This window comes from Apteryx mantelli, chromosome 2 (genome assembly GCF_036417845.1).
Source record: "Apteryx mantelli isolate bAptMan1 chromosome 2, bAptMan1.hap1, whole genome shotgun sequence".
Classification (NCBI taxonomy): Eukaryota; Metazoa; Chordata; class Aves; order Apterygiformes; family Apterygidae; genus Apteryx; species Apteryx mantelli.
The window spans coordinates 115,519,555-115,547,080 of record NC_089979.1 but is presented as its reverse complement, the minus strand read 5'-3'; the positions used below and the strand labels follow the sequence as shown (position 1 = coordinate 115,547,080).

The 27,526-nt window shown below is 40.4% G+C and overlaps 1 protein-coding gene across 2 annotated transcripts; it reads left to right on the top strand.

The window, feature by feature from the left end:
* Positions 1-7,157: 7,157 nt before the first annotated feature.
* Positions 7,158-26,356, top strand: FKBP9 (FKBP prolyl isomerase 9). Of its 2 annotated transcripts, XM_013948183.2 has the most exons (10): positions 7,167-7,438; positions 11,518-11,663; positions 12,273-12,462; positions 13,148-13,293; positions 14,519-14,708; positions 17,008-17,153; positions 18,392-18,578; positions 20,603-20,748; positions 22,705-22,868; positions 24,692-26,356. In XM_013948183.2, the coding sequence occupies exons 1-10, from the start codon at positions 7,182-7,184 to the stop codon at positions 24,872-24,874; spliced, it is 1,755 nt and encodes a 584-aa protein (XP_013803637.2). In that variant the 5' UTR covers positions 7,167-7,181; the 3' UTR covers positions 24,875-26,356. The 2 variants fall into 2 exon arrangements, with proteins under 2 accessions (XP_067147375.1, XP_013803637.2); XM_067291274.1 differs by lacking the exon at positions 22,705-22,868 and having other exon boundaries at positions 7,158-7,438; positions 24,692-24,849.
* Positions 26,357-27,526: the final 1,170 nt, after the last annotated feature.

Below are 27,526 nucleotides of genomic sequence, written 5' to 3'. Positions count from 1 at the left end.
GTCTTTGACTTTTGGACCCAGAGGGGCAGTGGAAGGGTGAGCATGATACAGAGAGAGGGGTAGATACTAGGAAGTTTGTATATAGTAGTTTTAATTATATTGTTATTGCATGAGCTGCAATAATTGGCTAATTTGGACTGTAAATGTTAGCATTGTTGTAACTGGCCTAATGGTAACTTTTTGATTTGCTAAGACTTTAATTCTTGGCTTTGTGTGTGTGGTGTGTTTCTTTCGCCCACATAAATTTCATGAGATATTTAGTCTGGACCCCAACCTTGAGGACAGGCTGTTAAAATTTAGATGCAACAGCAGGTGGAGAATGTGGGCAGCAAAGGCTGCAACTTGCAATGCGACAGCCCAGCGGCACAGGAATAGCATCAGAAAGTGCTCAGCACTCAGTATAATCGTACCAGTTGTGTGCAAACACCTAAATCTGGGTGTGTGACCTGGAAGCACCTAATTTTGTAAGTCTGGGCCTAAAACTATTCTTCAGTATGTAGATTATATGCCTGAAAGAGGTTATTGGAATATTGGCCTACAGTTGCTCCTGAAATAAAATCTCTTTGTTTAAAAACGAGATGTTTAGAAATGCAGTTAATATCCTATGAATCTGTCTGAATCTGTCTGAATATGTTTCCTAAATAATAGCGTTCAAATTTCTAGTAGAAGTGAACTGTTAGAGTTGATGTCTAAACATACAATTTTTCTTTCTCAAGATCCACAATGTAAACAAAAAATCATGCAAGAGTTGTTAAATGACTACTAACCAGTAGAGATGACTACAGTGATCTTTGTGCACTGGAAACCTGGTAAACACATGCTTTTGTGTTTCCAAATACTATAAGAATGAGTTAGCAGTATTCTGTAATAGCTATGCACTGTGGGCCAGTTCCCAAGGGATACATGTATGAATATTAATGACACAGGGGAAAAATAACAAGGTGCTGTATTTCCAGTTTTCTTAAGTGGTGGCCACTCATAGTTACCGTGCTGGTATGCAGGGAAGTGACGTAGCTTCTCTCTTTCTGATCACCTCTGAAAATAGACCTTTTGTCCAAGACATGCAAAGTGAGTTTGTGGTGTGCTCATTTCAAAATGCAGGTCAGTTTTACCTCTGGTGGAGCAGATACCCTCACATTTCAGGAAAGTTTGCATAGCTCATGTTGTGCCGAGTTGTCTGAGGAGGAACTGTATCCTCTTCTCCTCCCAACACATACAGCTTCCAGAAACCATTCTATAAGCAAAATGCTGTAGGTTGGGGATGGGGTTGTATGCGTGTGTGTGGAGGGGGGCTGAAACTTGGAAAAAAAAGGTTCTTTCTTTTTGGGTTGGAGTCATGATCCACACCTAATTTACAGGCCAACTTTATTCAGGCAGCTTTGCTTAAAAGAATTTTTAATTTTTAAAATTTTTGATTATAGAACTATAAAACTTGTAACAGACAGAGTACAGATTACCCAGTTAACCACTTGCTCTTTTGGACCTTAGCGTCTATGCTGCTTCTTGAGAAAATTTCTAGTCTTCAAATGGATGTATAATGCTTCTGCGCTCCCTTTGATTCAGTGAAGACCTTTTATAGTAGGCAAACTATCCAGCTATTTTTTGATGGTGTTTGTTTCTAATGCAATTCAGAAAAACAGTGTAATAGATAGGATTCTTGTTACAGGAAACACCTGTTTCTGCACAGTTTGAGCAACATAGTTTTGCAGGGCATGCACGTTGCATTTGACAATTAAATGAGGCTCACTATTTTCTGGTTTTTGTAAAGCACAAGCCTAAAATTTAGCTCACTTGTTTTCTACTTTTTTTTCGCAGTCTCCTGGAATGTTTCCATTACAGATGTGAACCCCCACTCAGTGAGAGTTTAGGCCAGTGTACAGTAGGCCTTCTTACTGCTTGCTCATAAACCTGTAAAAATCCACATACCATAGGCTGAAAACCAGTGGCTTAGCCACATGTATCCTTTGCCTATGAATATCCAAGTCTTTCTGCAGCTTAATATAACCACTCTGTTATTTGAAAACTGTACTTTGACTTTGTGAGTACCTGCAGTACATTTGGAATATGCTTTAGTTCACATGAGTTATAATAATTTGTTATCCAACAAATTTCCCTTTTTGCCTCCAGCTATGTTACATTGGGCATGTCACTTATGACCAGATTTTTGAAATTTTAGCCTGTCCATAGATGAACTTTTTTGAAAATCTGGTAACTAATGTTAGTATTTCTGTTGAAACTCCAGCTCTTTTGAAAAGTGAGTCTTAACCTCTGTGGTCTCTATTTTCAAAGGTATTTGGTTTGACAACCTGGTTCTTTGTGTCCCTGTCCTTTTTGTGAAATGGGAATAATGACATTTTCATGTTTAACACATACTCATGTATATTGCTGGATAAGTACACTGAATGGGGAAGTTCTCAGATACTGTGGAAACTGATAGCATTTAAATATATAGGTAAGAGAAACAGTAGAAAAATTCTCTTGGCAATGGATGCATAGGGTAGTTTTCCTGCAGTTTTGCACCAGCACAGTTACACTGAAGCCGAAACAATTGTTCTAGTTTAATTAGAAGGAGATAGTTGGCTAGCTACAATTACTTGTTTGATTCCAGTAGTGTAAAAAATACAATAGTTACAAATGCAAATACAAAAGAAGGCATGACTGATATCTCAAAAGTGTGCAATCTAGACTTATGTTGTAGATAGCCATTTACGTTACAAACAGCAGCGCTGGTGGAAGACAAAAGTCAGCCGTAATCTACCCTTCTGTTTGTTTGTCTGTTGGAGGCTACTGCCTCCTCATCTCTGCTGGTGATGGCGTTTTGTAAGTGCTCTCTAACCTATGTCAATCAGATTCACTAAATCATTCTGATAATAATTTAGCCTGGCACATTTTGAATGACAGGCTGAGGAGCACTTGCAAAAACATTTCTACGGGTGTATCTCATTATGCTGTGACCTCCAGCAGGGGAGATGCTGAGTACTGGTGTGCAAGTAAGGCTTTCTTCTGGCACTGTGGGATCTGGAGGAGGCTGCTGATTCACAGTGTTTCCTGCTACATCTGTTTGACTTTCATTGGAATATCTGTAACAGATGGAATGGAGATAAATGAAGATAAATTCAGGTAAGTGGAATTTAGCTACAGGATCAGCAATTTAAAGTGTATTAATTTCTGTCATACTCTAAGCACTTCTGTGTTTATTGCTCTGCCACTGTCGGTAATAAATCAGAATAAAATCTGCATGTTAAATAGACAGTGGAAGTGGCCAATCAGTCCAGCATGAGCCTCTGTGAAGAGTAAAGGGTTCTGTGTTACAGTATTTCTCATGACCCAGCAAGGAAGAAGCCCAAGTCACCTGGGTCACTTTGGTTGCCTAAGGCATTTAGGGTCATTTCAATCCTTGTTGAGTCATGCTGTTGATAGTAAACTGCTATTAAATTATGTATAACTGGTGGAACTTGTATTAAAATATTTTGTGTACAAAGTTCTAATTGCAGGTGTTGTGAATTTACCATGTAGCTATATAAAATAAAATAGTATTTATTCAAATGCTTTTCACTAAAACCAGTATTTATTGGGAATGTTTCCTGGATATGCATTAGCCATATTTAATATATAGAAACAGTATTAATATCCTGTGATTATGTGGTTGTTTCAAAGTATCTGAAAATCTCCAACAACTTTACAGATATTTTAAATGAGAAATTAGTGCTGAGTTATAACTGAGGTTTTATTTTCCTTACTTGAAAGGGAGAACAGCTCAGCAGGGAGAACAGTATGGTTCTTTTATATTAGTTGAAACCACGAACCATTCTCTAAAGAGCTTCTTAAGAGTTTTAAAGAGAGTACTTACTGAGATGAGCGGCTGTGAAAAACTGTAGAGGAGAAAAATTATTCAGAGTCCCTTCACACAACCCCCCTGTAAGTTATACTGCCAAAACCAATACTACACTGTGATCTTTCTGAATATTACCAGATGATTAAAAACAGGCACACTTTTTTTTTTTTTAACCGGATTTGATATCAGTTCAAATCAAGCTGTTTCTCATTGCTCACTCTTTTACTTACAGTATCTACCAGAGTACTCTCTAAATTTGCTTGTCATGGTTTAAAGCTGGTTTGACATTTTCTTTCTAAGAAAAAAAGGCTACTTCTGTTTTTCTTGATCTATAATTGATAGAGTATTTAGAAAGCATCGTAAATCCAGTCTATATTTTTCTGTCTTTATATGCCACCTTTTTAGAAAACCAGCCTATCAAAACACAATACATACTTGAGGCATCAGGGGACTGAATCTTCAGGTCTGTAATCTTAGCTGTATGATGGGTCGTTAAGAACAATTAGTGGTTAAACACTGGATGAGTCCAAAGGCTACGCAGCAGAATATTTCACTAATCACAACCTCTCCTATATTTATCTGAATGAATGTACTGCAAAAGTTTTAATTTGCATTAGGCCCACCATCTCATAACTGCCTTGTGCTTGGCTTCAGGCACATTCCAAGGAACAGAACAGGATCTCAAGTTACACATAGGCAGGATCTTGCCTAACTCAAACTCCAACTGAAACTTTCTTTCCTTTTCTGATGTTACCATAACTTTTTCTTTGTGTGAGATGACTCATCAGCATGCTCCTCAGCTTTTTGCATGCTTCTGAGACGTGATTTGTACCAGCAGCATATGAAGGAATTTTCATATCTGCTTTCTTGCCACTTGAGCTGTTGAATTTCCCCTCTCTGTGACTGAGATACACAGGTAGAGAATGAAACTTGGTATTTTACTTCCTTGCCTTTCAAAAGATGTGGGGACAGCATGGAACCCTTGAGTTCTATTTTAGTTTGATACAGCATAGCCCAAAGCTAGGAGCTTGAACATTACATGAGGCACATGGTATCTTCTAAAAGGAGGTGGAGTGCAAAGGACTGAATCCCAGCTCCTGAGCTGGCACTCCTGTCCCCTGGTAACTACATGATCCTTGTTTCGGGTCTAACCCGTGACATTCCTGAAAGCTAAATTTTCAAAGAGAGAATGGTCTGTAGCTGTACTGTGTTTTTAAGTCTGGGAAGGATAATCCTCCCTGTAGGACAGATTTCTCCAGTAGCTTCAGGCATGTCTGTGCTTATCCTGCTCTTCAAACTGTATTAGTCGTTGCTGTGTTTCAAGCTGACTGGAGAACAGGCAATCCAATAGTGATCAGCGTCCCCCAGAATGCTTCCAGGGAAGCTGGTTTAGTGTTTAAACAAACCAGTAGATAAATAAGACTTCTATTTTGTTGTTGTTGTTTTTTGTTCTTTTTTTTAGTATATGCTTTGAAAACTAGCAAAATGTTAAGAATAACTTTAGAAAGAAAAATGATGGAAGCCCCCTTTTCTATTCTGCTCCCTTTGTGTTACCTGAACAAAACAAGGAGGACAGAAAGCAGCTGCATTTTCCTGGTTGAGAACTACTTGATGGAAATCTACATCAGAAGTGGAGAATAGTTATTGACAGAGATAATAAATAGGGAGTACAAAACTGCATGAAAATTAAGAGTCCAAGGAATTGTTTTAAAAACTATAGAATTTCTTAAATAAATGGGCATAAATAAAGAATGTGTCACTGGCTGGCAAAAAGAAGTGCCAAATGTAGTCTACATTTTATCTTATATTGTATCAACATGTTCCCGTGGTGAACAGTGAGTTTTCTTTAAGAAAATAAAGCGTGCCCATTCAGACCAACATGAAAATAGATTATTTAAATCAAGGCAACTGCTAACTGATTTGATTTGAATGGCTTGTCTGAAAAGATACTTTACTGTGCTGATTTGGAAGGTGCAGTGTGACTGTTGTGGCAAGGAGGATGTGATCTGTAACTGCAAATCTGGTTATCTTTACACAGCTGCCGGAGTGCTTACTTTTTTCACTGGTTAGGTCATCTAGCAGCTGCTGTTTCCTAGCAATGTGTCAATACTATACAAGAGCATTTCTGAAGGCACTTTGAAAGCATTTCATTTGGCTGCATCCCTTCTGTTGCTGGAATAGCAGAGCTGCGTGTCTTGGATGCGCAATGAATGGAGGACTGGGCCAGCGAACCTTTGCCCGGCTGAGGTGCTCAGGTGTCTATCACCACGCCAGGGAAAAAAGGTTCTTTGCAGGCGAGCAGTCCACCAATGTGAGTTGTGCTTACTTTATGCATCATCAGTAATAAGTTTATAATCAGTGTTTCTTAAATAAAGGCTATTCTTAGGTTTTGCTGTATTTCGGGGAGGCATCTCTCTAACCAGGAAACTAATGCTGTAAAATTTAATGCTTTTTCAAAAATACTGTATTATTTAACTTTATCTTTTTGTGTTCAGGGTTTGGTGCTACAAATACTTGTCTTTTCCATGCTTTCTTTTATCACTGAAACCACTTTAGAGTAACAGAGAAACAACCTAAAAGTTCTTCCTTAGCAGTGTGTGTAAGATCAAAGAATGATAAAAAAAACAGATGGGTGACAGATTTTAGTTCTGATTCCTCTTGGACACTGGTATCTTAGGAGGTATTTGTCAGGTCATTTTTTCTCTCTGGGTAATTTGCAAATTTTACCCGACTGATGGGGTGTTGAAAGGGTGAGCAAAGGCCTGTGAGTGGCGTGCGTAAAGCAGGGGCTGCCATTGCAAACTTGCAGTATGTCCCTTCGGATGCTTGATGTAAGCTGGAAAATGTTTAATACGATCTTAAACTTACAAATCTTCAAAGTAATGCGCGGGTTCAGGGTAGCACAGAAAAAGCATCGATGAGGAAATAGTATTAGGAGTTATGCTGGCGTTTTGCAAGCCGCTCCAGCTACTGCCTAGCGGTCAGCGGGTCGGACGAGCGGCTGCCCGGCCTCCTTCCCCGCGGGGAGCCGAGGCCGCCGGCGCAGGGGCGGCCGGCAGCGCCACGTCGCAGCGCCGCGGCGCCCGCTCCCCCCAGGCCGGGGCCGGGGCCGGGGCTCCCGGGGGCCGGGCCGCCGCCGCCCCTCCCCGGCGGGGGGAGCGCGGGGGGGAAAGGGACCGGCGGCGCCTCATCCACGTTTGCAAGTTTTGCAGCAGGAGGAGGAGGAGGAGGAGGAGGAGGAGGGGGGGGGGGGGGCGGCCGGGCCTCGCCTCGCCTCGCCTCGCGTCCCCTCGCCGCCTTTGTGCGCCGCGCCGCGCCGCCGGTGCCTGCCCGCTCGGCGCCCTCCATGGCGGGGCCGCCGCTGGTGCCGCGGCGGGGCCCCGGCTGCGGCTCGCTGCTGCTGCTGCTGCCGGCGCTGCTGGTGAGCTGGGCGGCCTGCCAGGCGCCGCCGGTGCCCGCCGCCGAGCCGCCCTGGGACGGCGCCGACGTCCGCGTCGAGCGGCGCTTCGTGCCCGAGCGCTGCCCGCGGGCCGTGCGCCGCGGCGACTTCGTGCGCTACCACTACCACGGCGCCTTCCCCGACGGCACCCGCTTCGACTCCAGGTCTGCCTTGCGGCCTCCCCCCGGTCCCGGTGTGCATCCTGCCCTCGGTCCGGATTGCATGGCCCGGGGTGCATCCCCCCCTGGTCCCGGTGTGCACCCAGCCCCCGGTCCGGATTGCGTCCCCCCCCCGGGCCCGGGGTGCATCCCCCCCGGGGCTTGACTTGCAAGCCCCGCAGGCTTTAGTTCACATCCCCTCGGGTCGTAGTCTGCAAGCCCCCCTTCCCCCCGGGGTTGGGTTTGTGTGAGGACCCTCTTTGGGAAGACGAGGGGATGGGGAGGTGGTGCTACAAAGGGGTATTTTGGTGGGTGGCTCGCAGCAGCAGTGTCCGGATGGTGGCACTGGGTGAAGGCCACGTCCAAGGTTTGGTCCTGGCCCCTCTGCTCTTTCCGCCTGAGGCCTGTGAGCCCTTTTGGGGTGATCGGGCAGCGACAGGCTAGCAGGAAGCTGGGCAGCACTGTACAAGTGGGCACGCTGTATGTACAGGCTAGTGGGAAGGTGTGTGTGAAACACGAAAGGGCAAAGAGATGGGGTTCAAGTGCTGGGGAGTGAGACCTCTCGTGGGGCTTGGCCCAGGGTGCGGCAATCTGTGCGCTCTGTGGGCCACCAGCGTGCACTTCCAGCTGCCTGTCCTGCATGCTGGCCTGGAGCTTTCCACTCCAGGGGAGGAAAAGACCACTGGGATATTGAGCTGGCCTGGTGAACAGGAGCGTCTGCCATGTTGCAGGCAGAGTCGCTCTGTTTGGTGATTTCCTGCCATTTCTTTCTGTACGTTTCCTCTGTCTTTCCAAGGCTCAAACTTAACTGGAACACACACACACACACACACACACACACACACACTCGTTTTTATCAGAAATGCAAAAAATTATCAAGCTGTATTTACTTAGAAAATTTTGTGTAATTTACTCCTGAATAAATGTGACCCATATACAGGGAAGTGCCTGATTGCACTCCTGGTGTTTCTTTGGGATCAGAAAACCTGAAGAGGTCAGGAGATTGCTGAGGATGCTGATGCTGCCATCTCACTGCTTGCTTGCTTTTTCTTGATTCCTTCGTTGCCACAGATCAAAGTATTACTCAGAAAGAAAAAAAAAAGTATTTCCAGTAATCCTGGTAATCCTCACTGTGCTTCAAAGACAATCTACAGCCTTAGGGAAATAACTGTCCTTCAGAGTAAACTAAAATCTTCTTCCTGAGCTGGCTGTACGTGAGTGTGCCTGTAGTGCCACCTCACCAGGAGCTCACTGCATAAAGTGTAGGATGCAATAGCTGAGGGCTCGGTTGGCCTTACTCAGTGCAGTCTTAGTGAAATAACGCAGAAAAACAGTGAATTCATTGGCAACTGATAGTCATGGAAAATAACTTAGTCGCAGATCTGAGGACGCACAAAGCCATTATCCTCAGTGCTCATTATAAAAATATGTGTGACTGCGAGGAGCAGCCATGTGCTCTGAAATGTGTTTCTGATTTCTACAAACGCGTACTGAGGCTCGCTGCTGTGGTGAGTTGTACCAGCACTGAGGCAGGACACCCGGAGGTGCTGGAGGCCCGGCTGAGCACCTGTGCCGGGCTCCAGGCTTTTGAAGTGTGGGCTCAGCTCTGCTTCCAGCGACTGAATCCTTGTAATCTGCCTGCAAACTGTTTGGGGCAGGAGTGCGCTGTGCAGAACTGCACAGCTTTTATCCCTTTGGGTCCTCTAAATATCACTACGACAAATAATACTGGTGATAGTCTACTCTAACTGAGTATTTGTATGATCATCTTCATTTCAAAAGGATGTAAAAAATCAGGTTAGTTTAGCTTGTCATTTTTTTTTAGATGGCAACTTTGATGTACATTTTTGTTATTCACTGTTATTCACTAACTGTGCTAGTTTTTTTTTGATATTGAAAAAAAGTTCATGTTAAGGATTAATGCAAAATTAAGAGGTTTGGGGATCCATAGGTTAACTATAGAAATATTCTGGAATATTTCTCTTAAAACCCTTAGTGCTTACTGCATACAAATTTAAGATAATCAATTTATACCTAAAATTAATTTATTAAAAAACCCATATTTTACTTCTCATAAAGGCTATCTAGTTTTTAAGTTGATGAAAGCATTTACTAATAAAGCATCAATTTAGTCAAATGCTACTATGAAATTGGCCTAGAAGATACTTCAGGTGATGAACTAAGGGCAGTTTTGCTTAGTTTCTTATTCAGCTGCCAAAAATGTTCTTGAGGTTTATACGTTTTTTTCTGTACGGGTATTTCCAAGTAGAAAGTAATAATACTACTCTTCTTGCTAACAGGCCCTTTTACGAGTCTGACTAATCACAAACTTATCACATAAATTAACTAACTTCTTTTCTTTCAATATTTGGGGTTTTATTCCCATGGTCCTAAAATGGTTAAGATTTTAAAGTCTGAATTTAATTGTGTGTGCGTCTGCTATTACTTTGGTAATTTCCACTAGTGGAAACTAATTTTGCTTAGTTTTAAGGAATCTGCAAAGTCAGTCAGTCATGCAAAGCTGCCTGGCCTGTTCACTGCTTCTTTCAGTTCTTCGCTTAGTGTCCAAGTTTTCTTAATCGTAGGTTTATTTAGGTAGAAAAAAACTTAATGCTTTTCTGTTTTAAATCTCTCCATGACGTTGTCATATTTTGTAGCAATTGACAAAGCTTGGCACTTTTCTTGGTTTTTCAGAATCTTTTATGTTATTAATCTTAACATCTTAATTACATATTTACATATATAACAGAATTTGTCAGGAACCTGTTTAAATATTTTCCATCCTTGTCTAGGAATAGCAATATTTGTGCCATAGAAGTGAAGGCTCTGTATAGAGGGATGTCTGTTTTAAGAAAAATGTTTGCCAGAAGAAAAATCGTGGTGTAAACAAAGAGATCATTTGCAAAAATATTTGAGGGATTTGAGGCTTGGGACTGTTAGGAGGCTCAGTGTGTAGTGGAAGTGATGTGTACAGTCTTCAAAGGAAAGTTTGACATCATTTCCCTAGTGATATCTAGCTACTGGCTGCTTTCCGGAATATTTTAGCAGGCAAAGACACACAAGCCTTTTTTTCTTTTTCAGTGCTCCCTTTTATCTGAAAAAAAGTCCTTTAAATTATAAAAGGAATTTGAGAAAACTAAAGCAGTGAAAGTTTAAAAATAGGCAAAAAACTTTTGAAGTGTTCCTGTCATATATTTGTATGTTGCTCTAAAAAAAAAAAAAGAATAACAGCAGTAATTCAAGTATGGCAAAGTGGGGTCACTGTGTGAGTTTAAAATAGTCAAACTCTAACCATGTAAGCTAGTGTTAGTTTTAAATCACATTAACACTGCTGCTCTCAGTGCTCTATAGAGTACTTTATTATCATCTAAGCATAATTTCTTTTTACCTGCCAAATGTTCACTTATTATCACAGTGGAAGATTTAGTTAGATACATCAATTCTTGATCCTGCAAACTTGCTCTTTAAAGCACATCTGTGGGTTTTGCTATTTATTTAAATCTTTATGAAATGCAAGCTGGGAATGCGGAAGAGAAAATAAATAGCCAGTTGCCAAGTCTCACAACTGTTACTCAGAAAGGCACCTTCTCCCCTTTCCTCTTCTCCCACAGAGAGTTACCAACCATGTGGTCTCATGTCGTAAAGCTTATTGATCTTTCTGGTTAATCAACTAATATAAATGTGTTAATCAACTGATATAAATAGGATGAGATCCTACTGTGGGAGCAGCCATCCTTTTATACCTTGTCATGGTGTTTAATCTGTCCCTTTTGTCATTAATTTTCCAGTGCTGCTTATAGCATTAGCGTGTAGATTAACCATTTGTCGTTTGGGGCTTGAGGTTTCTGCAGTATACGTCATATTGTTAGAAAGCATTTGAGAGACGGTGAGCAGTGATTGAAAGGGGGAGTTGAAGTTTAAGAAACCCTGGGATTTGCCTGTTCTCTTAGCGGCTGTCTCTTAATAAAGTTACATTAGCCTAACAGGGCAAAGTAGAAACAAGATACAGTTAAATTCTCAAAAAACAGATGTGGAATGGTTGGTAAATTAACTTCTTATTTTTTTGCCTGTCCTTCCCTCTTTAGCTATGACAGGGGTTCCACATTCAATGTGTTCGTGGGAAAAGGCCAACTTATTGCTGGGATGGACAAAGCTCTCGTGGGCATGTGTGTGAACGAGAGGCGCTTTGTGAAGATTCCCCCCAAGCTCGCCTACGGAAGCGAAGGCGTTTGTAAGTACAGCACCAGAGCCATCAGTAACTAGTTGCGTGAGCGATGCAACAGAGCAGACAGGAGATCGAATGACAGAAAAGAATGGTAGAAATTGCACGTAATGAATTTCACAGAGGTTTTCCCCTGCTCGGGGGTATTTATTAACAATTTCTGTAGCCCGGCTAATCTGTCTAGACTCCTTCTTCAATGGCATGCAGCATCCTGATGTGCTAAAGTAAGATACGTTAACTGCAGCACACCTTCAGCAAATGAACCGTGTTAGCTGAAGTTAACTATTTATTTATACCTCCCTCACTGTTAAATACGTGTTGCCACTGCAGATCTGCACAAGGCCTTGTTAACAGTGGAAGCAGCTTTGCTCTAAAGACTCACGGGATGGCAAATGCAAGATCAGTTTGCCCAATGGACATACCTGATAGCAGTTCATGCTGTCAGATTCTCCCTGCTTATGTGGCTGCAACAGTGACAAGGGGCAGAGGGATTTAAACACAAAAAGGAAGAAGTCACACACATTATTTTAGGGAATGTGTGGGTAGGCTCCTGTTTTGCTGGTGCCATGTAAAAATAAAAAGGGAAATATAACTGCTCGTGTTGTTTTGCTTTTGCAGCTGGTGTGATACCCCCAAACGCTGTGCTCCATTTCGATGTGCTTCTCATAGATCTGTGGAATTCAGAGGATGAAGTGCAGGTTCAGACTTATTTTAAACCTGAGACGTGTCCTCGGACAGTCCAGGTGTCTGACTTTGTACGATACCATTATAATGGAACCTTCTTAGACGGGACCCTGTTTGATTCCAGGTACGCAGCTGGGCTTTGTGTGTGTATTTTAATCTGATGTCACTTAAACCAATGTTTTCCTCCACCTCCACTGGTATCACAAATAATGCTAATTGCCCAGAAACACAGAGAGTTTTCACAAGAAACTAAAGCTAGCATCATACAAATGAGAGTAATTTATTCAGGGATTATGGCAAGGCAGTATTGACTCAAACCAATAAAAAAATTTCATTATTTCTGCATGGGCATCAGCAGCCCAGATTTTTTTCTTTCATTCCCTGTATCCATATTACTGTTAATTGCATCAGCTAATAGTTTTTGTAACAATTGCAGCATTGCTATTCAAGTTAGATGCAAGGTTTATAAATTAAACAGGCACAACTGTTAAAAGAGAATGAACTACTAACACTCTCATATTGAGATTTTAAGTTTACAGCATGCGTACTCCATTAACATTCTGAGGAAAATGATACTTTACTACCAGTTGCTGTTATGTTTGTAGGTCAGTTTTCAAAACAATGTTTAGGTTCCTAAACCAACTAAGAGCTCTGGAAAATGCTACCAAGCAAGACCTTGGTAAATCAAGGAGCAATATATTTTAGACAGCAAGTTGTGAGTTGTACTGGTTTTGTGCATGGTATGGCCTCTGCAGATTAATATTGTTCCTTCCTGTGGCTCTGTGACATTCTTTTTTTTACATTTTTAGCCATAATCGGATGAGAACGTATGATACCTATGTTGGAATTGGATGGCTGATTCCTGGTATGGACCAGGGTCTCTTGGGAATGTGCGTAGGGGAGAAGCGTATTATCACAATACCACCTTTCCTGGCATATGGAGAAGAAGGAGATGGTAAAAGTTACTCTTTTTCTTTCTCAAGCCATCCATATTCTAACACAAACCTGTGCCCCGTGTAATTTTAATTTATGGGCTGCATTATTACCACTTACAGACAAATGGAATGTACTGATGGAAAAGAGAGGTTCAAAATGTATTATATGGAGGAGGTGGTTGATTAGAAAATTCAAGGTTTTTTTTTCCTACAAACAGTAAATTGCTTAGTTGACATATTTTTGATTCTAATTGTAACCTTTATATAGGGAAATTTAGTTTCCTTTCAGAGAATTTCCTCTGTGGTTAATAGCATGATTCAGAAAATTGGAAGTCAGGTGACTGCTTGATTCTTCCAATGACTGCCACAGAGAGCAGAAAACCTTTAAAAACAGGAAAATCAATTTATAGCTCCAGTTTTGCTCATTTTTTGGCAACAAATCCCCCAGTAATAACTACCAGATGGACTAATTGTCCTGGCAGACTGTATGCAGCCTGCAGGTCATACACAGAGCTCCCTGCTGTAAATGAGGGGGCAGTTAGGTATATCTGGGGACTCTTCCTTGCCTAAATTCTCTTTCCGCTCTTAATATTTAAGGATTGTCTGTGGTGTACAAGTTTTCATACTCATTCCATGACTTTTTTACATTAATTATGATAACTCTACAGAGCTTTGTTATCCATGGAGATCATTACTTTTTAAAATTTTGCCAAGATCTTCAGTTCATTGGTTCTCTGATAAAGCGATGATACATCTCTATGATATAATTTGTGTACCGATAGAAAGGTATTTCTTCACTGAGATACTTGATTTACCCTTTTTCAACTTCCATCATCTGCTCTTCTGTTTTGTCATTAGCAAGTAGGAAAAGCAGGAGGACTAGATCTGTGTTCTGATTGTTATTTTTATGTACTTTCATAAAGTATGTTGGAAATACTCCTAGACTAAAACACATAGTTCAGATGTACCTGTTGTAAGTTGATTATGGTAGGTGTTGTTGAAGAGATTGCAGTTTTTGGTGATCCAGTGCCATCATAATAGGAACAAAAGGAGATAATTGAATGTGGGTGACAAACCTACACATGAAATAAAAGATGACTTACCGGAAGCAGATTGCACTAATTTATATTTGGAGGGGAAGTGCCTGATACTCCGAAATAGGTTATTTTTGTTCAATAAAAGAGTGTAAGTTCCTCCTAAAACCCCTGTTCTTTCTTACTGATTTCTACTCTAATACTCTTGTAGGTAAGGAGATCCCCAGCCAAGCTTCTCTGGTCTTTGACGTGGTTTTGCTAGATCTCCATAACCCCAAGGATGGTATTACTATTGAGAACCAGCACATACCTGAATCCTGTGAGCGGAGAAGCCAAACAGGAGACTTTCTCCGATACCATTACAATGGCACACTTTTGGATGGCACGTTGTTTGATTCCAGGTAACCAAACCATTCAGTGTTACAGACCCCATTTCCAGCTTGGCTTGTCTGTCTGTCTATAATATAACCTTTTCCTTCCTTTTTGAAATTTGTGAGTGGGGTTGAAGCTTTCTATTATTAAAGCCCACACAAACCTTTTCAGTGTGGGAAGCAAGACAAAGACCAATTTTGTATGATGACAGTACCTAAGACGCCATATAGGGGTTATGATCCACCTAATAGAGCAATGTGTGCTTTAGACAAGCATGTTTGAAGACACTTTAGTCCAAAGAGTTTATCTTCCAAATAGATAATATTACTAAAGAGAGAGAGAAAATAAATATGATTCCAATTTAACATCCAGAGAATTGTAAAAGAATAAGCTAGTGGCTAACTTGAGGTTATATAAGCCAGACCTTGATCTGAGGATAGTCTTTCCCTCTGTACTTGAGGAGTGTCTGTATTTTGAAGGATGATGTCTTTCAGAACAGAACTCAGCAACAGGATTTCAGTGATAAAGGAAAAGGGATCACTGTCACTTCAGATTGAAAGCTTTCTGGCCACATATGAGTCATGTGCAGAATTATATGCTGAATAATACCCTTGTAGCTTCCTGTCACTTTTTTTTCACTTTAATGAGCAGTAGCTTACTTTTTCCACTCCAGGTAGAACAGCTGGCACAAGTAGCTAAAAGGAGTTGAAAGTGATCCACTGTAAAACATTTTAGAAAATAAACTCGTAGAAAATTGCTTCATACTTCTGCAGCTGCTATAAGCTGAAGATCAGGATCAGTTTGCAAACATAAGCTGAGTAGTGTGCCACATGTGCTACTCCCATGAGAAGGAGTCAGGGAGTTATAGTATACATCATGTAAGTGAATTGAGATGCTGTCAGGTTCAGAGTCAGCCTTGATCTCCCCACTCAACTGCTCAACTTGGAGGAGGTAAAAACCTGGAGACCTGGGTCACCAGCCACCACTGTAGAACTTAAGGATGGCTTATCCACAGTGCACCTACCCAAAGTCTCTCTTTTTGAAAGGTAAATGATTATTGTCTTTTCTGTAGCAATTAGCGATTTTTGAGATGGCTGTGGTATTTATATAAGGGTTGTTGTCAATAGATAGTAATAAATGCTTTGTAGACAGCAGCCTCTACATCATCTAAAGAGCTGACAGTGATCATAGGGCTCATTGGTTAGATTGTCATTCCCTGGCTTCCTGCAGAAGTTACAAGTAAGGCCAATGGTTAACAAGCCTATGAAGACACACTGCCAAATCTGGAGGTCATACAAAGAGAGATAAAGCAGCTAACAGTAGCTATTGAAAGCCTTGGAGCTGGCCCGGAAAACTTTCCCACTGGTACCGGGAGCATGCCCAAAGCATGGCTAATGGCTGGGGTCGGGAGCTCTAATAATCTTCATTCATTCTTTTCTTTTTTCTCTGCCATATTGCACTGCAGAAGTGCTGCTAGGCAGCTCAGCCAGGTCTGCCTACATGTAGAGCAGTTGAACAAGCCTCTGAATTTTGTCAGGGTCTGTACTGGCCTCATGCTTTCCCAGAATCACCTAGTAAAGTTGAATTAAAACCTTTCTGCGTTTCCTGCTTTGAGTTGTGCCTCCAAGTAACATGGCTTGAAGAAAGGCAAAACACAGCTGCATCCTTTGTAATAAACATCATCTGTTGTTGTAGGCTTGTTTTGTTTTATCATGAGGTGTTGCAGCAGATCCTTCGACCTATGTTTAAGTGATTGGCATAGTTTAGAAGGGAGGGATATTATTGATACTGTTGTCGTGACTCATTTTTCTTCTATGCATCCCAGGTGAACCTACTTTTCCCATCTTAGGCTTGGAGCAGTTAAGCTACATAGTTGTGGTTGTTGCAAAATGAGATAGTCTGAAGGGTGTCACCTAATCTATATCTAGTTTGTAAGCACTTATTTAAGCAGTGTTGGGATGGGGGGAATTGAAAGTAGAAAACTTTTTGATTTTAGTTATTTATTTAAACATGATTTCCGTTTATTTTAAAATATATAAATAGACATATTTTTTTTCATGTATGTGGTAGAAATATGTTTGTAAATAAACTGCCAGTGTTCCTGTATTGGTTAATAAATAATCCATGCATTAGTGACTGATGAAACGTGGTAGCCTGGATTCATTGAACATGGTGGTTGTGTTGTGCCCGTCCAGTGATAGTTAATGACCATGTGTTTGACTTTAACTCATTTAAGAATTGTGATAGAATTGTGTCACAGACCCATTGCAAGAGTCTGCATTTTCTCAAGCACATCTGCCACTGCTAAAAAGCAAATATTTTCCACAGCTATTCGCGAAATCGTACATATGACACCTACGTCGGGAAAGGCTATGTGATTGCTGGGATGGATGAAGGTTTGCTAGGTATATGCATTGGTGAAAAGAGACGAATAATAATCCCTCCTCATCTTGGATATGGAGAAGAAGGAAGAGGTGAGTTTAACTTTTCATTTAGTACCGTCTTCCCCAATTATTGGTGTTTCCTTTGCTCCTCAGTGCAGTTGTATGTAGATAGTATTTGTTCCACTTTTTTTCACATTTGAAAGGCTTGTGAATTACGCTATTATTTGGTGGATGTGCAACTGATAGGTTTACACGCAGAATTTATAAAATTATTTTAATTAGCTTAACAGGCAGGACAATAAGAATGCAGGGCAATGTCATATGTAATTGGTGACCTGAAATCGTTAGAATAATGAGTGTTTCGGACAGACTCGTTCTTGGATGCTAGGAGCTCTGCAGTGTGAGATCTTCCTTCCTGTATATCGTAACAAGCTCTGTACATTAAAGGAATTCATTGTGTTAAGTATTCTTCCCCATTCCTTTCACAGCCACAGGTTTTGTGGACTCCTAAGTTGCTTCTATAAACAGTGGATGCATGTAACAGCAAAGCATGTGTGTATGTATAACATACAATTAAAATTCCTTTGGGAAAACTCATTGATACTTAAGAGTGTTGAGAGAGGTAGAATATGTTAATCCTTCTAACCAATCACAATTTTATGGCTGGAGTTTCAAAAGTTACCTCCTGGGATGTTATATGGGAAAAGTGACATATTATAAGAAAAGATTCTTTTTGGTGAATTCTATTGAAATTCTATTATGGTGATTTGGGAATTAGACTTTTCAACCACCAAAACCGATTGTTGGGTCTGGATGTATCTGCCATTGCTGATAATGCAATTGCACATTTTCCTGGGAAGGGGGGAAAGAAGTTGCTTGCTCTCAGGATATTTTCAAGAAATATAACCTTTTAGGCACAAGAGCATTCCTCGAAGCATGAGAAATCCTGTGAGAATTTTGCTGATCAGTAATGAGTTGGTACATGAAACAGAAATCAGTCATTTAGGATGATCACAGGAAATGTATGCTTATTGCTTCATTTCTGCATAATTTTTTAATTCAGAATGATGAAAATGTTTTCCTTCATTGCTGAACTGAGTGCATATTTATTGCTTTTCCCACAAGTTCTCTTTCCAACACTGGATGCAGCCTGCATCTATGCTGCACGTAGAAGAGATGCAATCCTCTCATCATGAGAAGGAAGAGCAAAATCAGTCAGTAGCAGACATAGTGGAAATATATATTCTTACAGGGTGCAACACCTGGTCATCATAAACCTGTCTGGGTGCCATTTCTTTTTCTCCTTGCTTAATTTGCTTCCTATTTAGGAAAGATTCCAGGATCTGCAGTGCTGGTCTTTGACATCCATGTGGTTGACTTCCACAACCCGTCAGATTCGGTCAGCATTACCGTTAACTATAAACCTTCCAACTGCACCATACTGAGCAAGAAGGGAGATTACTTGAAGTATCACTACAATGCTTCACTCCTGGACGGTACTTTGCTAGACTCGACGTAAGTAAAGTCCCTGGTAAAGAAAATGTCCCTTGTAGCTGTGAAAGCAGAATGAATAACCTGCAAAGCAGGCTGGAGGGGAAGAAAGCATTTTTGTGTCAAAAATTGATTATTTATATTAGAATATATTTTTCATGTCTGCCTACCTAAGACATATAGGAGGAGGAAAATAAAGAGACAGTCTATCATAGCTTAAAGAGAGAATTGAGAACAAAGAGGGTATTGGAATATGTTAGAAAGGAACATAAAGTGCAGGCAGAGTGATGAAACAGGTTGTGTGCGTGGTGGTTTGTTTAAATGGGCTAATTCAGGTATCTGGGCAAGTCGTACTGGAATATCACAGGGCTCAACATGAATGAACTTTCCGAGTTTATTCGGTTTCTTGGGTGGGATTTGCACTCTGTCCTGATTCGGTGCTCCTAAGAGGTCTGGCAGAGGTACTCAGTGTGGTTTTGTTTGAGCTGGCTTGAGTGTCTGTACAGGAAATGGTCACCACTGTGTCTCTACCTCACACAAGTGCTAGTTTTCTTGTATTGCGTGGCTGCAATAAAGGTCAGCATGGAGAAACTATTAGAGGGCTAGATGATGGCTGGGACCATAATGTTCCTCTTCCTTCTTCCTGTTGATGGTAGGTTTATGAGGAAAGCAGAGATTGCTGCCAGTCCTTCTCTCTCCTCATTCAAAGAGCAATTGAAACACTTTGCCTGACAACCTTGCTCCTTCCTGGTTGGTCTTGCTTGCTTTTGTGATATGAAACGTATTTCATATTCAACTGCCTTGAACCCACAGCACTGTTTACTGCAGCTGCAAGTATACTTTTGCTAGCTTCTTGTTTCTGCCTTCATCTTTTGGATAGCAGTTGTCATCTAAATAATATTGTATTTTATTTTTGGATAGGAATTTGGAAAAAGCTATTTTTAAACAATATAATTAATATAGCAAGCAGGTCATAGTTTTCACAGTGTACACAATAGCTTGCAGAGCTGAAAATCTGGCTTACATTGAAGCACATGATGTGATAGTATGTATACAAGTAATGTGTTCAGCTTTAAAACACCTTTTGTATGACAGGAATGCTCAAATCTCATCTTGCATCAAGAACCAAGGGATGTTGAGCTTGTCACTTACTCAGAGCAGTCTAGTCTGTATCTAGAGATACAAAGATTGTGAATCTTGTGCTCCCGATTTTAAGGCTGCCTTCCTATCCACTGAATTGTTTTCCTTCCAAATAATATTCTGTGGTACAGGAATCTCCTGCAATGGTACAATCAAGTCAAATAACCAAAGAAAGCAGACTAACAAAAGAAAGCATCCTGCTGTTGTGACATATACCAAGTAACAAGTCGTAACACAGCACGCTCTTTAGAATCACAATATATGTTTAACTTCTGGGATTTTAACTTTTGCTAATTTCTTATTTTAGAGATAAGACACCAGCAGCAAGGCATAATTCACAATATACTATGGTTAAATAGCGGTAGTATTCTTATACTTCAAAGGTGTCATGGTTAAATGACTAGTTCTTAAGTGACTGGTACATTATAGTGAATGATTTAGTTAAAGGGATGACTGACACATGTAAATATACCCAGATTCTTACAGCTTTGTAGTTCTGGAACAAATGTACATCTGGAATTTTTAGATATGCTAAAAACCCAGCTTCATTAGTTAAAAATATTTGCAAGGCAAAAAGTCCTTGTTTAAAGATAAAAAACTTTGGAGGTTTAATTGGCAGGATTAATGATATTAATTGGATTTAATTCAAGAAGCCTAAAATTTTAATACTGGAGGACTTGGCCAGTCCTTGTTGACAATAGGGACCCCTCTGTTGGCGTTGACTGTGACTTGCTACCTTGAGAACAACTCTAGGTAACTGCTTGGTAGAACAGAGCATCGGGCATGAAGTTAATTTTTGGCAGTGGCAGGACACTAATTAAAAACTGCTATTTGTGTGGTAATTTTAAGCCAGAGAAACTCTCTTATATGTTGCTTTTTTAAATTTATTTTTTCTTCACCACTCCCAGGCTTAGTCTTGGCAAGACCTACAACATAGTTCTAGGATCTGGACAGGTGGTGGTGGGGATGGACATGGGCCTTCAAGATATGTGTGTCGGAGAACGGCGAACAGTTGTTATTCCACCTCATCTGGGGTATGGAGAAGATGGAGTTGGTAAGTAAAACCTAATGCACATCCACTTACTATCTTTTGAGTAACTGAAATACATGTGATGCATGTCTTGTTTCTTGCTATGCATTGGAACTCAAGGTGACTTTAATAATAGAGACATCACTTAGATACTGGAATGGGGAATTTTAGAGTTTTTTTATTTCATTATTTTAGCCAACCCCTCCCTGATGAAATGAAGATACTGTTTTTGTTGCATTTTAAGTCATTATTATTATTCTGTGCCAATGTAAAGATTGTCCCAGTTCCAAGGGGAACACTCTCATGCCCCCAGTAATGTTGCACTGTCAAAACAGAAAGTGCCAGGCACTCCAGTGGTGCAGAGAGAAGTAAACACTGTTTTCACAGATTAGGAATTAGGTACTCACGCTTGGACATGCAATGTGCTATGTAGGAAACAAAACTAAAGGGGCACTAACCATTCTGCACTAACATGTTAGAAAATACAAAGAAGACTGAAAACTCAAAAACCACCTGAACTGAATGTAAGATGTAAAACAGTGTATCAGTGCTGTTGAAACACCAACAGTAACACTTTTAAGGCAGTTTGAGAATCCCTGTTTTACAGCATTGAGACTATCGATTTTCAATGATAGGGACAGCAATAATTAAAAAAAACAAACACAGAAATGACAAGAATTTTCAGTTCCCACTATGTGGGGTTGTTACTAGCCTTCTGAGTTAAAAGTTTTGAAGGAAAGGAGTCTGTTAGGAGATCACCAAGATCCACAAACTCTGGTTTGGATGGGAACAGTTGCACAAATTGGTCTGTTCTTCGAATACCTCAAGAACAGTTTGTATTTTGTAAAGGTTCTTTGTTAGGCATCATGCATCAAGCTTAACAGAAAATTAACTTGTGAGAAGAAGTAAATAAGTGTTTTCACTTTTACCTGGCTTTCATAAAAATTAAGAATGAAAAATTATGAGTGTCATAAATATGCAACATTTTCTACTGTTATATAACATTGCATAATTATATACAATTAAAAAAAATTGAAACTTAGCTTATAAAATGAAACCCCAATCTGTTATGTTTAAAAAACATTAAACATACCTGTCTTAGATATTTGGCATCATTCAGATGGCATTAGATATACATGGTCTGAAACGTTGCATGATTATTAGTGTTTTGGTATATTCCTACATATCTGAAGAGATTACCACTTATTTGCTACTGGACAGAATTTATAGGTGACTTTTTTTTTAAAAAAAAAAGGATAAGTTAAACTCCTTGCCTGGTTTCAGTGAGCTAATATACCAGGCTGTTGAGACACTGTTGTATCTGTCAGTAGAGGCTGGGTATACAGCTGCAACGTATGCAGCAGGGAGATAAAGGAAAATCAATTCTTTCCCACAATTCTTAGTCTGTGAGATTAAAGACAAAAGGATGCAGTTTTGTTATAAAATATTCCTTTATATTAAATGCTTATCAGAACAATTGAACTGAAATTTATTTAAACTGTGATACTGGAAATAATCCCTATTCCAGGGAATATGCATAAGTGGTTTAAAGTTAAAACATGTGCAAGTGTGCCTTTTGTGAATCAAAGCTAAGGGACTGACGTGCTGGTCATATTATGTTTGTCTCTTGCTCTGCCTTTGTCTCATGATCAGCATACTGTGCACATGATATATGTGTGCATACTATATCTTGTACATCTATCTTACATCCAAATACTGCATCCATCTACTCCCACCATGCTGTTCGTGTGTGGCCTGATCCAGCCCCCGCTGCGGTGAACAGGAAGGTTTGGTGGGCTTGGATCACAGTAGAGAAGCACCTGGTGGAGCGGGAAGAGACATTTTATTCTGAGTGAAAAGGATAGTGGGTAGTGGAAAAGGATAATGTAAGAGATGTAAGGCAAGATCAGTGAGAGAGTGGTCAATGGGAGATCAGGGTAAGCAAGGATAAATACCTCTCCTTGCTGTTTGTTGTGACAGAAGGAGAAGTGCCTGGTAGTGCTGTCTTAGTTTTTGACATTGAGCTGCTGGAACTGGTGTCTGGCTTGCCTGAAGGGTACATGTTTGTTTGGAATGGCGAAGTCTCTCCCAACCTCTTTGAGGAAATAGACCAGAATCATGATGGAAAGGTTCTTCTGGAAGAGGTAAGCCAAGGCGATGAAAACACTCGCAGTGATTTTCTCCTAGCACCGTCACCGAGGTACTCAAAGATGTTAAAGAACGGGGTCTCTCTCGTTCTCTCTCTCTCGTGCTCTCCTTTTTTTTCTTTTTTTTTTTAAGCTTTGCGTATGGTTGTGGTTGTCAAATTAACAGGAAACCAGTGTGTCAAATTAAAATATGATTATTTAGTTTTGGAGATGGAACTAAAAAGAAAAATGAAGTATAGGAATGGCCATACTGCTTAAGAGCATTTAGTGTTTTGGTCTCCTTCTGTGGTCAACAACAGGTATTTAGGGAACAGGTAGAAGAGGCGGGGTTAGTATTCAGTTGTCCTTCACCACATCAGCCTTCACAGTGTCTGTTAATTAGACTGTTACAGAAAATTCCTGGGCCAAGGCCGAGCTTGCAGCACTGCATCCAGGAACTGTCTAGTCACTTCTGGAGCTGAGCAGTGCCCATGGCTGCTCCTTCCACAGGTGACTTGTATGCCGTGTGAACAAGTCCTTTCGTGCTTGCTTTTCAAGTCTGCTGCCTGAGAATTTCGTTGAGTGCCCTAATGAAAAGTCACTTCCCTTTGCCATACCACCTCTGATTATGTAAACCTCCACCTTATTTCCTCTCCATTTTCTCAAGGAGTTCTGGTTTTTAGTCTCTCCTCCAGTCAACTTTGTCACCTGTCTCTCACCTTTTGGTTCCGTGTCCTTCCTCGTTGGAGTAATGCTGCGTGCAGCCCCCAAGGTGCAGGCTGCGGACCTAAAGAATAGTGTGAGCTGCCTTTCACTTGTTTTTCCCTCTTCTTGTCACTCTCTCACACCTCCTTGTTTTCCTTCTTTCTCCATCTTTGCATTTACCTCCACTCCTGCCCTTGCAGAGAAGATAAGAGTTTTTCTCCAGTCCAGAGAATGAGTGAGTTGGGATGTGACTGATACCCACATCCTTCTGGTCACTTAGCAGGAGGAGAAGGAGGAGCAAAGGAGATGTGAGAGGATGCTTGGCCTAAAACGTGTAAAAGAAATGTTAGAAATGTCCCTCATTGCTGAAGCTTATTTGACGAGTAACACCAGAGACTACATTAACTGGAAAAATTGTGATTGATCGATTGTGGGTTTTCTGTTTTTTGGCAAGCCAGCCGGCATGACTTCTGTCAGATGCTGTCTGATTACCTTGAACAACTTCAGCATTTGTAGCAGGAGAAGGATTTTTAGGGAAATCTTGCCTGTAACTTTTTCTTCCCTCTTTCCCCCTTCTCCCACTCCCAGCCAAAGCCCATGGGAATTGAGTGGAAGGCATAATGCCTGAAACTACTTTTAATTAATTGCATGGTATCCTTATACTTTAACTCTCATCTTTTGGTTTCATTCTTTTTTTCTTTTGTGTTGTTCCTTGTAAGATGTAGGTGGGTGTCTGTTTTACAGGTTGAGCTTCTTGAATCAGCACGCAGAACTAAACCGTGCTCTCTCCATATAGGTCTGTTCCTAAGTCACTCTTTCTGTTCAACCCATCTTCCTCCTAAATTAGGAAAAATGACTTATCTCGTGAATAAAATCCAGGATCCATTGGAATAAATGCAAAAACTCCTGTTGAGCTCTGGATAGTGTGATTTAACCTCATGTGTCTGTCCTAATTAGTCCAGTTTAGGTTGTAAGCTTTATAGGACAGTAACAGGGCATTTTTATGCACACTTAATAATAAGCAGTAAAAGGCTAAATAGTCAACAGCAAATAAATACTTGTTTTGTAAACATCTGTTCAGTTTTAAATATCTGTTTCATTGTGAGCTGTTTTTCTCCCCCTTTCCCTCCACCTAGTTTTCAGAGTACATTCAAGCTCAAGTCAATTCTGGCAAAGGAAAACTAGCTCCAGGTTTTGATTTTGAAAAGATTGTTAAAAATATGTTCACCAATCAGGACCGGGATGGAAACGGTAAAGTTACAGCTGAAGAATTCAAGCTAAAAGACCAAGAGGCCAAAGAGGAACACGATGAACTGTAAAGCTAAGAAAAGGAAGGTTATTGAGCTGACCGGCTGTTAGATTGCATCTGTCCTGGAAGGGGTTTAAGCAAGCGTTTCTGAAAGGTTAGCACGCAGATGAGGTGTATATACATGTGTGTGCTGGTGCATACATGCTGGGTAGACTGTTAAAATGGGAAGAGATTTTCATTTGGAATTGTTAGGTATGTTAAAAAACAAACAAACAAACAGTGTTAAGTGCCTCAAGATGGGATTTATAAACCGATAGAGTGTACTGCCAAACATGGTTTTGTGAACCATGTGGTTTATTTTTATATTAAAGATCGGAAGTCATTATTGAACGATACACAGTCACTTGGATGGATGGTAAGGAGAAAACTTACAGGGTGCTCTTAAAAGAATTTTAAAAGATCTTTTGTATTTAAAAATATTTCTGCAAGAGAATAAATCAGAAAATATTTCCCATGAAAATAATCTGTAAAAATTGTCAGAGATTGACCCCAGTTCCTTCTGGAAGGCAGGAACACTCTTTCCAGTAACCGAACCAATTCACATGAATATTTGCCAGCAGGAACTCTGATTTGCAAATTACAGAACACGCAAATGATAGCTATGCCATTGGAAAATTTTCCTAAGCTGTGAACTTAAACAGACCTAGAATTGTAACTGTGTATGTGCTGGATTTTTACTTTACAAAATAAAAGCTTGCTACCATCTGTATCATATTTAATTAGTACCTTTGAATCTTCTTGCTGGCATGTTAAAGCAGTGTTCAGAGCAGTGATTCCCAAACCTTTCTGGTTGCAATGTTATTTATAGTTTTGTCAGACTCTAAATATTAGTATTATGGAGTCCAAATACTGTCATAAATACTGGATAAAATTGATTTTACATTGGCCTTCTGTCTCCTATTTTGGGAATTGTTAGACTAAGGAGTAGGTACTTAGATCTTATGCAGCAGAGCAGTCTGGCATGGCAAACAAACAAAAAGACAGTGATAAAATCAAGAAGTGGACCCATCTGTTTGTGCCTGCAAATGTTCTGGTGTATCCCTCAACACAAAATTAGTCCTGGGAGTGCTGTTTAGAGTGTGTGAACACTAATGCAATCCCCTATTAGATCTATAAATGTAGCAAGCTGTTTAATACAAAATACACTAAATAGACATATTTTTCTAGAAAGCTATATGATCCCCCCACAGTATACTACATTTAAAGAGCACGGATACTTATAGTGCAACACTGACAAAGACAAGTAGGAAGGGAGTTGTGTTTCCATTATATGCTTTGTATCTAGTTTCTTGCTTTTGTTGATCTGTACATGTGGGTTGTAAGCTCCCTGAGATGCTCTTTTTGCAAACGGCTATTTCAATTGGGTGAAAACATTTTGTATTGATTTTTAATACAGTTGTTATAGAAAATGAAAAATGAAAAAATTTCAGGGTTTGATACTGAAAAATGTTGGATAACTGATCTTTTTGTTACATAAAATGTTGATCAACTACTACTGTTAACTACTACTGTTTTTTTTTCCCGACATTTTAATGGGTGGGAAGTCTGAGTAGAAGAAAACACCCTTCACACAGCAGTCTTCTCATGCACACACAGGCTTATCCTGTGTATGTTCACTGTTGCTATTAATCTTTAGGAAAAATATTGTAAACTAAAATTATTTGACTCAAAATGACTGAAAATAATAAACCGTAATAAAATATTTTGTCTCCATAGTTCACATAGGTGAAGATAAATCCTTCTTTGGCCTTGGAAGGAGTTCCCTAAATTATCCATCTCCTCTTGGCATTAGCTGTGACTGTTGGGAATGAGACATTTCTCTAGGCTGGGGACTCCGAGCCTCTCACCTAATGAAATTGTCTTCCCAAAGGATCACTGTTTTGTTGCCCAGGCTAGTGAAAGCAACCACTGGGCTTCGTAGCTGAGGGTTCCTATCTGCACTTTGTCGATAGCTCTAGAATCAGTGTTTTGGGGACAATGTTAGCCCTTTGTATCTGATGTAAATACCATGGACGTTAGTGGGTTGCACGTGGAATCCAAATGTTTGTTACCTAAATGGCAGCTCAGAAATGTTAATATCTCATGAAAGCAGCATTCTCAGAAGACTGCTGCATAAAATTTTCCCCTTCATTTTATCTGGAGGTTGATTGCTCGCCTATTGCTGTAGTTCAGATTCATTGCTTCTGCACATTTACAGAGCTGAAATATATGTATTTTTCCACTTGGGAGCTGGAAGCAAGGTGAGACTGAGTGCTGCCAGAAGCAGTCCTCACATGCAGTGTGGAAGTAACTCTTTATTCTCTTCTCATACATAGTCACCCAGTACACCCCAAAAAGACAAATATGTCAGCTGAATATCCAAAATTGTTTGAGCTGAGGAGATCTTCGTGAATAGGTCTTTCTGCATGGAGGATCCCTGGAGGGGCTCTGAAGAGTTCCCAGAAAGCCCCAACGGCAGAATTGTCCTGCAGGGCACATTTAGGACAAGGCACAGCACCAGGCACAGCGGAACAGCAAGGTGGTAATTGGGAAGACCGTTTTTGGAGTTTTCTGGACTGTTTTGGTGGAGTTTTTTGGAAGGGCAAGTGGAAGATGGTATAACAGGTATGACTTTGCCATGACCTCTGACCGGTGTATGTCTGAGGAGTGAAATTCTCATTCC

Bases quoted from the DNA above. Each gene is read 5' to 3' on its own strand.
- FKBP9 (XM_013948183.2), top strand. From the start codon at position 7,182: ATGGCGGGGCCGCCGCTGGTGCCGCGGCGGGGCCCCGGCTGCGGCTCG. The intron at 7,439-11,517 runs GTCTGCCTTGCG...TTCCCTCTTTAG, and splicing joins GGCACCCGCTTCGACTCCAG to CTATGACAGGGGTTCCACAT. The intron at 22,869-24,691 runs GTAAGCCAAGGC...CCCTCCACCTAG, and splicing joins GAAAGGTTCTTCTGGAAGAG to TTTTCAGAGTACATTCAAGC.